Source organism: Varroa destructor, unplaced genomic scaffold (assembly GCF_002443255.2).
Source record: "Varroa destructor unplaced genomic scaffold, Vdes_3.0 BEIS01000001.1, whole genome shotgun sequence".
Lineage (NCBI taxonomy): Eukaryota > Metazoa > Arthropoda > Arachnida > Mesostigmata > Varroidae > Varroa > Varroa destructor.
Window position 1 is genome coordinate 8,404,627 of NW_019211454.1, and position 16,092 is coordinate 8,420,718.

General features: G+C 40.8%; 1 protein-coding gene across 5 annotated transcripts; it reads right to left on the reverse strand.

Moving 5' to 3' along the window:
• Window positions 1-204: 204 nt before the first annotated feature.
• LOC111253085 (uncharacterized) lies at window positions 205-12,663 on the reverse strand. 5 transcript variants are annotated; one of them, XM_022811994.2, is made up of 4 exons: window positions 12,146-12,663; window positions 8,835-8,900; window positions 7,823-8,208; window positions 205-1,084 (listed from the first exon to the last, which is right to left on the reverse strand). In XM_022811994.2, exons 3-4 carry the CDS (start codon window positions 8,184-8,186, stop codon window positions 855-857), a joined length of 594 nt encoding a protein of 197 aa, XP_022667729.1. In that variant the 5' UTR covers window positions 8,187-8,208; window positions 8,835-8,900; window positions 12,146-12,663; the 3' UTR covers window positions 205-854. The 5 variants fall into 5 exon arrangements, 2 of the variants coding, with proteins under 2 accessions (XP_022667729.1, XP_022667742.1); XR_015318613.1 differs by lacking the exons at window positions 8,835-8,900; window positions 12,146-12,663 and having other exon boundaries at window positions 205-542; window positions 800-1,084; window positions 7,823-8,369; XR_015318615.1 differs by lacking the exons at window positions 8,835-8,900; window positions 12,146-12,663 and having other exon boundaries at window positions 205-374; window positions 800-1,084; window positions 7,823-8,368.
• Window positions 12,664-16,092: the final 3,429 nt, after the last annotated feature.

A 16,092-nucleotide genomic window follows, 5' to 3' on the forward strand; every position in this document is an offset into this window, starting at 1 on the left:
ATACAAATTATAAATAACTAAAAACTAGCGGGTCGTAATCCCTGAATGTGTTTGGGGAAGCTGGCATTCAATAAAATATCAGGTAACGTCTCTTAACAGTGAAGACGTTGCAGAACTTCTAAGAATGACAGATTAGCTGATTAAAATATCTATAGGGCGTAATTTATTTGGTGGCGCGACATTCGAAAAAGGAAACACGCGTGATTTGATTATTGTCCGGATAAACACGGACTGTAGATTTATTATGATGTCAGTAATCAGCGATTCGTCCACGTTTAAAGCCGGTATTGTCCCTTTATCCAATAGTATCGATTTGCGGGGCTTGAATTAGTAACCCATGTCTTTTCCAGTCAGAGGCTCAGCTGGCCAAGCTGCTACTCAGCGTTGTTCGACAGAGATCTCTGTTAAAATGTGCTTAGTAAATTCCGCCTCATCCTTGACTCAGCGTGATACTATAATCGCATATGCAATAAATAGAATTGTGTCACCTCTCTACGATTAGAGCGTAATTAAATATTTATTAACATAGAGTTGTTTCGAAACTGCAAAATTAAAAAAGGTAATATTAAAAAAAATGTTCGCTTTCCCTTTCACGAAAGCTACGAACATGCTCTTCCTTCCGTGAAAACACGGCTGACACGTCAGATGTTTACGACTTAAAAACCTAACTCATCAACATTTGTATGGTAAGCACTGTGACACACAGTGCTTACCATACAAATGTTGATGTTACAGTAAGCACAGGTGAGTACAAGCGAATAAGTTTATGCATAAAAATGGTAAAAAGAAAAAGTCATACCTTATTGGCATGTAAAAGAACGCTACACATTGCCTTAAGATTGGTCGAAATTTTCCTAATTCTTGCCGGGGCTAAACGTGTGCCTGGTAAGGCCGATGAAATCTGTTTTGTCTATAGGTCCGTCGTCGACCCCCTTGAGCTTTTGAGTCTTGCGGTTAATTTGCTTCATACGAGGAGGCACCGACGGCACGTCGTCCGAGCGACCCTGGTGGTCTGAAAAACCCAAAAAATCTCGTCGTTCAAGACTGTCCCGAGGATGATGGCGGATCCGCTTGAAACCATCGCCTACAAAAAGAAGTAAGCGAGCAGAGTTGTCGTACTTGTTAGACTTGTTATAGCTAGTTAGATAAAGACGCTTCGATACAACAAACAGCAAGCATCCCTGCGAAATTTCAGCTGGTTCGAGTTGTACATATGCCAGTTTAACGAGTAGCTCCTGACATTAGTAATTTCTCCCCATGAGGAGTGTCGTACGTTTTGGGTTGAGTTGGGATATATACGTCGAACGTTGTCTAAAACGCTGTCTTGTGAAATACATTTACGACACGTGCACATTTGCCAATTTGCCGCTTTCTGGCATGTACCATTAATATTTTGCTAATATTTTAATATTTTTACCATTTTTTTTTTCATTTATTCATACCATTAATATTTTTCGGACACACGATACAATTTTGATGACACACAACAACAACAAGGCCAACAAATACCCCGTCATTAAAATTTGAACGCGCAGTATTTTAATTTTGTTTTTTTCTAAGACGTTTGAGTCTTTCATTGAATAAAGAATTTTCATGCTCAACTTAACATGTAAATGCCGACGCCTCCCCCACAGGTAGACTGTGGACGACTCGCCCTCTACCTCGGCACCCCATTGCAACCATGGCCATTATTCAATCCATCTCCGAAATAATGAAAATTCAAAGGTCTCACTTGTATTAAAGGAGAATTTACGAAATATATTTGATTCGACCAACATATAAATGCTATTCCCATATACTAAATAAGAACCTTGACTCATCAGCCACCAACCCCAATGCTGGTATAGTTTTGTCTATGCTCTAAAAATAGATCAGTGTAGGGGTAACTGAGCTAACTCATTTGCTCACTTGTTGTTTACTCTGTGCAAACAATTTTGCCGACTCAGTTAAGCTCATCTTCGTGATCGATACGTGGGCATGTTTGCAGATAACACCCCGTACTAGCTAATATAAGTAAATGGATTTTATCCACAACGAATTACTTATTCTCGCATATATATATATATATATATATATACACACAAGAACTTTATTAAAACGCCGGAGTCACTGCCAGCTACTGCATCAAACGTTAACAGGAACACTAATTACCTTGGAGTCCGGCGATTTTTTCGATAGGCCCAACATACAGTAGAAAATGGTTTGCTTTTATACCAGCCAGTACGTATATTTACATATATACATACACAGAAATAGATAACGAAATCGTAGAGAAAAGCACTGCCCGCACGAGGGCATGAGACGAGAATCTAGCACTGACATTTGCCAGCGACAATGTAAACTCAGTCGAAAATTAGCATGTTTATGTGCCGAATCAACGAGTGCTACCAAACAAATGGAGCAAAATGGCCCATGGCAAAGGAAGACGGCTCAAAGTGGCGCTGTTGAAGTCACTTTTCGCCAGCTACAACTAACAGCTACTTCTATCGGTTCTAGAAAAGCAAAGAGAGAAGAAGAACGCTGTTAGTGTACTTCAACGTAAATCTAAACGCAATTTCGACCTACAATAAACGTCGCGCCTTCAAGCAATAATAAGGCAATTAGTTAAAGTCTAGCGTATGCGTCAATGTGACCATTAATTGAATCTAATTTTTGTTATTCACTTTACATTGATTAAAAAAAATTTCCAGAGAGGTCAACAACATAACACGGTAAATCAGGACCACTATAGGCAGTCTGCGTCACCCCAGTTACACGGGTCTTGTAGTGTTCGTAAAACTAATTTGAAATTAAAGGGTAACAAGCGGCATGAGTTTGTATCGTCACGTTTGTGGAAACCTGGTTCTCTGCGGAGACTATGGTAAGGCTCAGGCACGGCAAAACAAGAGTGGACATGTCGGTCTACTTGGTTCGCCCCTTTCCACTCGTTGTGTCTCATCGTACCCAGGCAAGAAAAACCCCATTAATATCGGCTCTCAGCCCTTGTTCTCAATCTCCAAAACTCGTCTCGAAGGCTCTCGTTGCTGGGAGTTCAAAGTGACGATATAGGTTTTTGGACAGCAATTGTAATTCGGCTAGAAGGCATGCGAAGCAATCTTGGGTCATTATGTGTAGTCCCAATGCTCGTTTGAAAAAGGAGGCTTCGAAACGGTTGAATTGTTCGAAGCCCTTTATTGTAGAATTACCCCAGATGACGCATGTACCATACGTTACGATCGAGATCGAACAAACTCGACAGAAACGAGGCATAAGCGATGAATCAATTTGACCACCCATATGGCCAACAGTACTTTTCGGTAACATGCGCAGTGAGACTTTTTCCGTCCACGGAGAAGGGCAACTTAAATACGGAAACAGGGTTACATAGGCAAAACGCGGCTTGACAAAATTCAAGGTGTTGATGGCCGCTGTTCTATTTGTCCTTCGGACTTCATCGCCTTTGTCGTGCTCAGGTTACACTTGATCCCAGCGCTGTGAATGCCGACTAGAGCGGGGTAAGGGCTTGTTCCACTTGCAACCCATTCGACCCATATATATCAGTAAGTCATCCGCATACAAAATTATCCGCCTGATGTTCTTCAGCAACATCGAAAAAGAATAAGGGTAGTAATTAATAAGCGTTTTATGGTGATGATGATGATGATGGTGATAATAATAATAATAAGGAAGTGTCCAAATTATCCCCCCTCCGGTTGAAAATGAAATTAGTTTGGCTACTCCATTATCGATGGTTATTCACTTCTATAGAATCGCCGAGACAATCTACCTATCCAGAAGTCTACACTTTTCGACCATCGTTAGCATAACCTTGTGTATAGGCGCCGAGTCCAAGGCAATCTTGAAATCGACAAACACTACATCTAAAATTGTGCGGCATGAAAAGTGATCTTCTGACGTCAGCCATCAGGGACCTACATGCCGTCTATCTAGAGCGTTCTTGCCGGAACCCTTACTGCTTTGCTGGGCTCACCTATACGCTTTCTAAGCAGCTGTTTAGTCCTTTAATCAGCCAACCGGAAAGCAGCTTGAAACAAACGTTCTTCTTGGCTATTCCCCAGCATGACGAGCACACGGTTAGATTAGGTTTTTCTTTTAGGAATCGCTAAAGTAGCATCTCTCGACTGGGCTGCGAAAGCACCAGCGTATAAACATCTATAATATTAGTATTGTTCAGGACGGCGCCAGAACGACGGCTTATTTGAAATATACGTTGCAGATTTCATCTGTATCAGCGGTTTTTTTTTGTTGTGTAAGCTCCCAAGACCTTGCATGAGCTCCCGCACTGTGAGGTCTGGTTAAAGGGTATCGTGTATTTAAATCCCTCTTCCCACGCTGCGAGGAAAAAGGGAACCACACGCGGTGTCATATCTCTTGGCGTCGAAAAGCGATTCGTAAGGACCCGAGAGCTGATTAGGCAAGCCGCTAGCGAATGCATCGGCAATCAAATGGGTCTCCAGCTTTCAAGGTATTTTTGTTTTTGTAACACATACGTTTTTCGACAGAACGCCTTAAAGAGGGAGAATAAGATATAAAACTGGGACTGGGTTTCGGTCATAAGTTTTAATGCCATCTAGACCTTCCGAACAAAGTATAGTTAAACCATGGGCTGTGCTTCTGGGCGTACGATGATGTTATACTGTAGACTGAAGAATCTGAATCAGCTGCTACACTTAAATCTATATACATATATTATATACATGTTCAGCACTTCAGGTACAGGGAGAAATTGGTCAACGTGTTTCCTGGCGGCACGTTTCCTATCCTTAGATATGCAATTTAGACAGTAAGGTTCTCTGTATGTGAGCACTACTGCGTGCATCCTCTGACAGTAAATGATTCCCACTCTGAACTTTCATCCTATCCCTGTCTCAAATATACCGATAACCGAACTTCTCGCATGTCGTAGGGAAGTCGATTTCGAGATAGGAGTAACTATCTAGAAGCTGTGGTCTCCGCGCATGTAGTGGGTCTCGAGTTCGGTTATTTCAGGTAGGGGGTTTGGGGTAACTGGCCATGAACGGAACGAGAAGATAGCCGTTCCAGTATACTGACAAATTTCTCCATCACTACATACATTAATGTCGAATCAGCGGACTATACCTATGCTATTGCGAGACTTAGTCACTGGCCACGCAAGGCAATGACGTTATTTTCTACTAGGCATAAAGCGAGGTCGCGTACCTTACGGTTCTGGAAAACGGAGATGCCTCCAAAAGGGCGGCCTGGTGCGTCGTCCTTCATTGCAAAGTAGTGCATAGAATATATATGGGGTAAGTTAAAGGGGCTAGTTGTCCAAGTCTGTCTTGGCATGAAAATGACTATATTGTTTAGGGGTTTCGGGGAGAGGAGTGTTCCATCTCACAGTTCCACTGTGCAATTTTTAGCGTCTCCTCCTAGGCCTGGTCCCGCTGCTAACTCGGTGATCGATTTCGCGAAAGTCTGCCAGTCGCCAATACCGCCACAATTTCCTTCACAGAGTCCTCGACCACTGAGGCTGGCGGAGCCCGTTGAGCGTAGTCCAATCGTTCGACTTGCTACTGCCTTACTCAACGAAGCTTTATTAACGGTAACTTCGTTCTGCAGTCCTTTTGAAGCAGATTCACTTGTTCGAACGTTCAGCTCTGAGAGTTCAGTTGAGCTGGGTGGGTTTGCTGTTTAAGCCTCTTTGGGTTGTTGTGGTCGATAACCCTTGGGGGAATTTTTCTGGGTTCCTCCTTCTTTTGGTTGTAAGGATTCTCACGTTCAAGAAAGGCTTAATCCTCCTAGCAATGTTGTAGGCAGTCTTCCCCACCACTTCACCTCTATATTTGCACCACTCATTTTCGACATCCGGGCTCTGTGAGATGAAGGACATGAGCGCCAAAAATTTGGCATCTTCTTGACTAGCTTTTTCACAGTCATTAACTGGTATGAATTTATGCGAGGGAAATGCTCCGTGTGTTAGACTACTATATGTAGGGTCAAATTGATGGCTATGGGACTAAGTTAAGGGTAACGTCTAATGGCTGAACTAAGCATACAAAGAGAGTCAAATCTCATTTGCCATATATTGCATATATGCGCAAGATACATATACTTGCCCACTGTATGTAACACAAACGCAAAATGAAGACCCTTGGCCTATCAAAAAGCTTTTGCCCTTCCTCTACAGTCAGACATATTTCAGATTCAGTCAGGAGAAGTATTTCATATGGAAGAAGGACAGAATGTATTTGATTGAGGGATTAAAACAATTGAATTTGGATGTAAGTTTAAAGAGAATTGTATTTTTCTTTAATTAAAAGTTATGGCAAACGTTGCGATAGTTTTCGATGGGCGTATATCTTGGAACAGTGCAGCAGTTAAAGGTACAGTGCTTGAATAAGTTAGAATTGATTGTCTGCTCTCTAAAATGTTCGAGACAAATGTACCATTTACCACCTATTACCCATACCATGTGATTCCATTAGCCACACGTCCACTAAAAGTCCTTATTTACGTCAGATTTAGTCGGAGTTTCAATCCATATTGGACATGTTCTTCGGAGCACGTGGTAACTAACCCCAGTCGAAAATTCGTTCGGTCGAAAAAGGCCATAACAGTTTCTTGCTGATTCCTTTGCTTGTTTAATGGAGCCGAAAAGTACTTATATATCGTGATCGTTTGATTCTACTGGTATTTTATGCCACTGCATTCTGTACCATCATTTTGTCCTTAAATCTATACGAATTACGGGTTCAACGTCAAATATCTCTGTATCGTAGAGCGACAAGTTCAAGTTTTTTTGTTCAAAATTTTCAAACCACTATTGCTCCGGTAGTTATCTTAACTTGAAAAAAATGTTTCACGCTTTTCCCTACGAATCTTTCGTGGTAGTGCGCAAATAGTAGTACAAATTGGAAGAGTCTGGTTAATGCAATCCACCATCGAGGCGATCGTCATCGGCTGCGGCGTTTCGAGACCGATGGCACGCTAGCAGGCGAAGTGTACAAGCCGATAGATTTGTTTTTTCCTTGAGAAAAATCGTTTGTTCCTAACAATTTGAAAGAACAAATTTTCGCAAGACGTCTGGCCGTCAGCCAGCTCACTGCTGACATCAGCCAAATAGGTACCGGAATCGCCGACAGCGGATTTAGCCTAACCTATAAATGAACCGGTATGATACTTTCTGGTGCTAAGCGGATTTGCAAACTAAATAGAACCGTTCAACAGAGCTCTGTTCTAATTTCACATCCTACTACATTTACTGTAACTTAATTGGCATCCTTGTTAGAATAGAGATTTGGCGACCTTCATTCGTCGATGATTTTTATGCCGTCTGTAGAACTTCAAAAACTCGGTGGAGAAGTTTTTCAAAATTTCAAGTAATTTGTCGTTCCGAGCTACCAGCGGCAATCACTTCCGCTTTATTGTCGCAAATCAAGGATTTTCATGTCAAAAGGAACGCAAATAGGCCTGGTCATTTTTTTTGACGTTTTAGAGGATACCGAAGCAATCTGTTAACTGATTCAGCGACTCGAGAGAAAACAATTGTTTAGCTAGTTAGTGAAAGGAAGCCCCACTTTAGCCCTACTTTAGCCAAATATAGCCCATATTCGTGAGCTAATGTGTCGGAATTTTACAAGTTAGTCTATTCAAAAAAATGTCTAAGTGCAAAGTTTCGAATAGAAGAAACATCGCGTGGAATATAAGTATTTCACGGTGCATTAGCAGTCTCTAATATAGTGTCTATTTTAGACAGCACAGCCAAAACATGGTTCATACGTTTTTCCATAGCAAAAAAAACGTTCTAGAATAATAAGCAACAGGACGAGAACTCTGGCAATTTTAAAAGTTAACTTACCGTAGTCTTCAGCGAATCGAGTGGGCGAGGGCCCGGCGATATCACCGTATTCCTCATCGTTGAAGAGTCGCGCACCTCGCGAACCCGATGGCTCAAATCTCTCTACTACGTCAACGAGCGGATCTTCAGGCGCTGAAGCCAAACCGAATCGAACATCACTATCGGCATTGATGCGGCCGCCGAGTATTTCAGGTAGACGAAAAACATTTCCGAGCGTTTGAATGATCGCAGATGTGCTAAGGTTCGGCCTATCATCGTGGAACCGTGGAGCGGCTTCGATTACGCTGCTAAGGCTCAGTAACCCCGCGCTCGTCAGCAATGTCACCGACAGACTCATAGGCCATTGACTACTGACGGCCATCATGACCCGTCGCAACTAAATCTTGCTGATTCAGAAGAAAATAAACCAAAAATTAGGCCAGAAAATAAATTCGTATAGACGATATGAACTAGTTGCCAGTATGATTAACGATCCTACTTCACACGGCTGTTAGATGAAGAGAAATGTAAACTTTGCTTTAACAAAACACAGCAAACCGATCTCGTTTTATAGAAATGGCTGCCAGATATCGGAAAGGAGGTGAAGCACCAACCGCGCTCTCTGCAAAGTGACCTCTCACATTCTTCGTATTTATATAGGACGACAAGGGATAGATCGTTGAATGAAATTGGGTAGACAGTGCTGCGGATAGCACTTCTTTCCACCCCATTAAATGAGGCTTTCAACCTATTAGATACTCTGATGCATGCACTCCATCTCAAATTCTAAATGTCACCATCTGTTAATCAGGTTGTGTGTCATATATGTGAGTAAAATTGAGTCAGAGACACGATGCCAACCCGGGGCTTGGCTTAAACGATCGGAAGAAATTGCGTGAATCACTGTTTACTTATATAGACTCATTCGTGCATTGTTATATAGTGATTCGGTGATGAATCGTTGAAGGTCTGGAAGATACGAAACTTCGATGTGTAATAAGTGGTTCAAGGGTTTCTGCTAAAAGATCGTTACCTGCTAACTTAGTCGATGATTCACACGCTGATCCCTTCCTTTGAAGACAGGATGTTTTACAGTACCCTGTCAATAGTACGGGAGAAATAGTGAAACAGGATAGACTCAATGCTGTATGGGAGCGAATGTTAATTGAATCATCTCTAGTAAATCAAGTACCTTTTTTAAATGATATTTTGCCGGCGCCGTATCCTGCGCGTAAACTTTCTTCTCCAACACAAAAACAAACCATTTACTTACTGATCATACTGTGAAAAATATGACGCTGAATTTCTAGAGGCTTTTCACCTCAGTTAAAACGAACCATGTTGATTAGACAGTTAATGAAGAAAAACAGATGAGATTCATCAGCTTCTTGTTGGCCGACTTCTTTACAAGCGAAGTGCCATTGAACTAGGAGGTATTTCAAATAGCTCCAAACATGTAAACGTATAATATTCAGGACCTGGACCCTGTATTATGTACGCAACGTATTATTACGCAGTTTTATTTGATAAGTTATCTGTTTTATTATTAGATAATGCCGTTTCTCCTTTTATACGGGTTTCGCTTCAAGCAGCCTTGTGATTCCAAGGGCGACTGGCTTGTCCGAACTTTTATTAAGGTCCTATGAGCTATGCATGTACCTGTGATACGTTCTCTGTTAGAACGTCTTAGGTAAATCTGACAGAATCGCGTAGCCCTGCCCCTGGTTATCCTGGATCCTCAAACAGACATTTAGCATCCGAGAAAAACGCGTTGTTTATCAATAGCGCGTTGCTAACGCGTCTTTTGGCCTGTTACTTTCAGTTCACGCCCATCAGCTTAGATGTTGTACGTAGACAGTGAATGCTGTACATGGGCAGTATCCACTTAGAGAAGCGAACACGTTTGTAAAATGTACGTGAAGCTGACAAACAGAACTAGTAAGCTGCTTGTATTAAGCCGTACAGCCGGGTCTAGGGGTCCACCACGAGTGCGTGATCGCCGTTTATATTCTCATCGAACATAACACATACCCTAGCTGAATTTTCTTGCTTGCATTCTGCTATGCCCGTTCAAGTTTGCATAAGTCCGGACAACTCCTGTCCTTATCGTCCTCTTGTGTGCTCAAAATAATGGCGCAACTTTTCAGTCTATCGTATGTTTCTATCGCAACGTCTAACGCATTCATTGGCAATTGCCTTAGCATTGCCAGAATAGGTATTCAAAACCAAACCAGAAAATGGCTATCTATTTGAAAACGACTAACTACAATTACTGAATGTATTTATTAAATTTCCGAGTGAAGAAATTAACTTATTTGAATCCGGTTACTGATTGACATTATATGTAGACATGGCTAAAAGTATGATAATGCATGCCGAAGAAGAACGAGTCAGCTGCTCATCATGCCACCACGAGCGGGCTTTAATTCGGTATCTGACATATATGGGTCGCAAACACCAGAAATACGCTTTACGGGTAGATAGCAGAATGCTTCATAATCGATGTTAGTATTTTTGGTAGATCTTGCATGGTGAGGGGTCTGCCTAGTAGTTTAGGTTCGGGCTAGGACACAGTTCGTTTTGGTCTAGAAGGAAAAAGTCAGCTCTCACAAGCAATTCTTGAAGTACACAGTAGAACTGTACCGTGTAATATTAAGAATATCCATCCACTCTAGATAGCAGAGTGAATTACTGAAAACCACTGGCTTCAAATGAGTTGTGCCCTTCATTTGTTTTACATTGTTGAAAGATGCGCAATCGATTTTAAGACTACCACTACGGAGGCGCGTCTGTTTGAGTATCGTAAGAAAAACTTAGTCGTCCAGAAGGTAAATTCTTCTCTTCTAATTCAACATCTTGTCCTGCCATTGTATCTTATAATACGTCAGGCCTCCACAGTCTATCCAATGAAAATTAGAAGACGCACTATACAAGTTAAAAAAAAAAAATGGAAAGAAAAAAGGAAAGAAACATCAATAACAGCTTTTGGGCTGCTTAGGTATACAGGTTCTCTGCTTACGGTGTTAAATTATAGACATTTATTGACAATAGCGATTAATATACACTTGTGCCTGCTGGTGGCCATTTGTATTTGGTATTATGGTCTGATGTGTAGGATCCGCACTACGTAATTTCACCTAAGTTTCCCTGCCAACCCCAAATCCTGCCAACACATATTTCTCTTTTACCGCGACAGCCCGGAGCCTCATCTGACAATACAGTACACGACAAACGTGACTTTATAATCAAAAACTGTTAATCATTTAATTTTTCTATACACCTAAGTAGAAATCTCTTAGTACAACCTTTCAACACCCTACTATCCTACCTATTCTACGAGTTGCTATGTGTTACAACACGATGCTCAACCAACAAAAAAAAAAGCATATAAAATTTACGACTATATTATTCAATCCTTTTTATACTCGAAATTAATATTGCACCAGTTCTAGATACGCAGACAGCCGTCAAACAGAATCATCAGCAGTGACGCTTCACAAAGCAAACAAATCAAATGCGTTATTTTGAAGTCGGTCACGATTTGTACGCAGCACACGGAACTCTAAATCAAATGGACACGTAAAAATCCTTTCGATTTGTAATTCCTGCTAACTTTCTGGTGGGGAGATATGAGACGAAAAAGGTACTTTAATGCATTATTAAATCAGCTTATAAATCAATAAAAAAAAGCTTTTAAATTTATTTTTCGAACTGCTGGTTATTTTACTTTAAATGACTCGACCATATTGGTACGGACCCATTTAATAACCCACGAAGCAAAACTATGACTTATGTGTGTGACTCAGCGAAAATGACCCTTTTCAGTAAATCGGGCTACTTCCGGGAATCACTCTGCACATTGAAATAGCTTCCGTAGGCCTTGCTATGAACCTTATTAATAAAAATAGCTTAACGAAGGTTCAACCATACAATCAAGTAGAACAGAACAACAGGTGTACCTTCATCTCTGACAATGAGCTTCATGTTATTAGAATTATTTATATCTATTATTTAGATTATTATAGACGTCATATCCTTTTCTAATATGAAATCCTAAGGCACCTAATTTTTATGCATGTAAAGCTGGGTATTTAGGAAAGGGCACGTCTCCATATATCTCGACGTAAAATACCGGTACCGATCAGCTATTGCTTTCGGACGATATTTCCAAACTCTTTCAGTACAATCGAAAGTTGATTATTGTTATTATGATAGTTAATCTAAACATTTAGATCTGTACAACTAACTTATGGGATCTATGCCATCTGTTTGCCGGCCGCTTATTGTACATATTGTTTTAACACAATAGTTTAACCTGCAAACAAATGATTGTTCACAACTTACTCAATGTGATGATGTGGCTGAGCAAGCTTAAGACGCGGCCTTTTCTCGGAAACCGTGTGACTGTGGCTAACGTCGATGCATCTTCACTGAAATCCAATGCGATATTCGTTCTTCTTGCTAATCGAAGACCGCCGAGCTTCCAGTCAGATTATGGAAGGGTGTTGCTTTGGACTTTCGTATTTAGTAGTGGGGTGTCAGGGTACAGTTGTGATGACTAGGTTTGGCAAAAAAATAATTAATCACTTTAACGTCCCGTAACAACTCCCCCGTAGCTTCACAGCTGCGCAAGCATTTATCTTTATACTGTACTAAAAGAAATGGCACACTAACACTGGTCAGAATATGTACACCTATCTGTAGCCAGCCGAAAGGTCCGGCACTTTTACTGCCAGTTACAAGCTATTGCAAGTTCACCAATGTTTTCGACATTCACGTCATCTTTCCAATACCAGAGATAAGCCATATTTTTAAACGACTGCCTTTTGTCCGAAGGTGGCATTTAACAGGGTATATGCCTTGTGATCAGGTTGATGAAAATCACGTGATTCAAATCATGATTTTGGCGCGAGTTTTTGAAAAATGAGGGCGTGTGTACTGCACGGCAAGCGTGATTAAATAAGGAAAGGAAAACATTTATGGAGTGTATTTAAGGTCAGTATGGTCAAAGATCGTAAAATAATTGTCAAACATAAGTAGCCTGCTACCGCAAGGTTAGGCATCTTCGGAAGGAAACTATGATATATAGAACAGCGTGTGGTTAAGGCTATGACTCAGAATGCGTGAACAACAGCATATGCATATATATGTATATTTCTGCTGTTCTTTATGTAATGCACGATGTAGGGCAGCGTCAGCTAATTCACACATATGCGCCTGATATCTCAGTTTACTGAGGAAAATTAACAGCGTTTGGTTACACCTGCGAAAAGCCAAATAGTAGCATCTCTCAAAGTGCGATCTTGGAAATACGTGCGTTTTGTGCTGATTGAAACAATACGTGTATGTAAGTTTCAAGTCATGCTTTATTTCGCGTATTCTTCGAACTTAGCTTTAGCTGTCCACATCAACTTCGGTTAAGAAAACTCGAGATTGTCTTAATTTTCTATATTGAATTCATGAAGCCCATCCATATGTCATTCGGCTAGAGCAGAGTTAGAAGTCTCGTTTTTACAGAACATATGGCTAGTGCGGCAAGTGTATTTACGCAAGTTCCAGGTGTGTAGTGCTAGGGCAGACCCACACAGACCTGACCATCGTTTGAAGCGCCATCTGTAACCGTTTAACATTAGGGGATATTAAACTAACCATTGATATTTTTGTCACAGGTAGATATGGCCACATTAGGCAACCTTTCTTTCTTTTTTACTGGTTACATTAGCTAAAGATAGATTGCCAGTTCTTACAGATTCTACATGATGAAAACGAAATAAAAGTTCTGTCAATCTTCTATAGCTACATACGTCTGAGTCATTTGTTAAAAATCGAAACGCGGATGTCAACTTCACGAGCGACAAACTGTAGTACATTAGGCTTGACAGACCCGTTTATTAAACGAACAAGTATAAGCGAAATATCTCAAATGGAAATGTTGTTGAGTTTCATTAGGAGGAAACTGTATCTGACAAAGCAGAATCAATAAAATAATCTGTATTAATTTCCCTGTCAGGGTCAAGTCTGTTTGTGCGGTGCTGTATATACACAATCATCAAAAACAAATCGCCGACAAGGACAGATGTGTCACATATATGCTCCGTATTTTGATTTCTTTACTTCCGAAGTAACGCAATTTACTACGTATTTGAATACTAAATAATCAATAGATCGCACTCATGTTCACCTGAATACAACCCATGCAATGGCCATTCAAGCTCTCTGTCAATTTTCTCTGTTCAATGTCGTCTGTTTATCGATATAATTGAAACCAGTTAGTATAATACGTTTATGTCTCATTTTGTGGCAAGTGTACCTGATCTGGAACTGTTTACCTACCAAGCTAGGGGAAACTTCAGCTCAGCTCAGCTCAGATACCATCACTTCCCTCTTGCCGGTACCCAGTTGGCGAATCTAGTAGCTTTTCATAAGAATTCTGCAGACAGCTTTTTTTTGTCGACAGCCTCTGAACGGCCCCAAAGTTAACAATGACCATCGATTTGTCGTGCTCAGTCGATCTATTTCTGATCCGTATAGCCGATTAACGGATCGGCGTCTTTTTCCACGGCGAAGTCGTCAATCAACGGCTTGATAGTTGCAGTTGGAAGCTCTAACAATTTAGAGAGCACGTATATTTGTATTTGCGTTTTAAGGTTTGATGTTGACCGAAAGTTGTAGGGATAGCGTATTGTATTTTGTTAAGAAGCTGTTTGAAAACTTAAAAGTTGCGGCTTCCGTTATCAGAGCATCAAGTCCCTCACCAGATATGTTCAAAAGTAAATTTAGCGGTCTAACAGGAAATACCTTAGGCAGTCGCTGCTATAGGCTCGTAGAAATTTAGCCTAACTTCTGGTGACTAGTTAATAGCTGAGGCGATTAGAACTTCGTCTGAAGGAATCATTGCTAATAGGTTCGCCGTAACAAATATCTATATTACACAAAGCGTGTTATTAAGTAATATCTCGAAACGGCACAACAAACGTTGGACAAGCCTCTCAAATATATACTTTATACCTAGTCTTCATTCTGACTTGTAATAATTTAAGTATCTATGTGGTAGCGCTTAGCGCATTTACAGAAGCTGTGGCGCAATATTTTTTTCAATCGAACTGGCTACACTGTGTAGAATCGAATATTTGGCGTGAAAAAATAAAGACTTCCGTAATGGTAGTAAGCACATTGCGGTTGCAGGGCAAATAAAAGATGAGACATCAGCTACGCTAAAAATCGGTCTAAAAAATAAGCATAGGTTGAACGATCTCTAGTGCTTCGAGGGTAATACGTGATCAAAAGCTTGACGCAGTATGATGTTAAAACCCATTATTCTTCCCTTGCAAACCTTTGTTTAGTGCACGTAAACTATTCATAGCGAAGGTAACTTCATCGATCCCAACCGCCGTAATCGGCTATGCTTATATTTCCATTACGTTAAAGTTAAATGATACAAAATCAACGTCTATTACAGTTGTCCATTCTACAGTAATAATTCCGCCAGTGTAGATATTAGTTGAGCCGCCTCTACGTTCCCATTGCTTGAAGTCTATAAACGCTACCATTTCACCGGTCATATCGCTGCCTCTGTTCTGCGGTCTGAATTTGTAACGATCTCGAATAGTCCTTCTGTGTCCTGTTTACGCTTCCATGGACAGGATGTCTTTCGAGTCCTGTTAAAACAACATCAAAATAGTCCAGAAAAGCAAACGAGCTAGACTCGGGAAGGGAAACTGGATGCAACCTATAACTGGGTTTGCATCGAACGCCAAACAATATAAGCCACTGAAACACTAGCGACAGAGACTTCCTGTTTCACCAAAGTTTTCCGTTTAGCTGTCAACAACAAAGGCATCCTATTCGTGCGTGATTTTGTTATTCGTATAAAAACGGGCTAGGAAGACTACGGAAAAAAGGCACAGACAGAAAAGTTATACCTCACAGTTGCGACTCATGGCCATCCTAAATCAATTCGACGAGTAAACATGCTATCCGCATAGAGGGTATAAGGCCTAAATAATGTTAGACGTAGCAGCAAAAGTAATTGTCCTTCAGCTTTTTACAAAGCGACAGAATCGCATTGAAAGGCTGGAGCTCACGCCTGATCTAGTCTTGTTATCCTCGTTGCTTCAGGTACAATGAATTATGTTACGCGCTCGTTCGAAGGAATCATGCCGTATAGTATTTTATCTGGTATATTTGTATTATACAGTATACATAAACATAGAAAGGGCTGTAAACAATGAATATGTCATGGACCATGGTCTAGTTCCACTCATTGTTGGCTATGGATGATCGAGTACTTG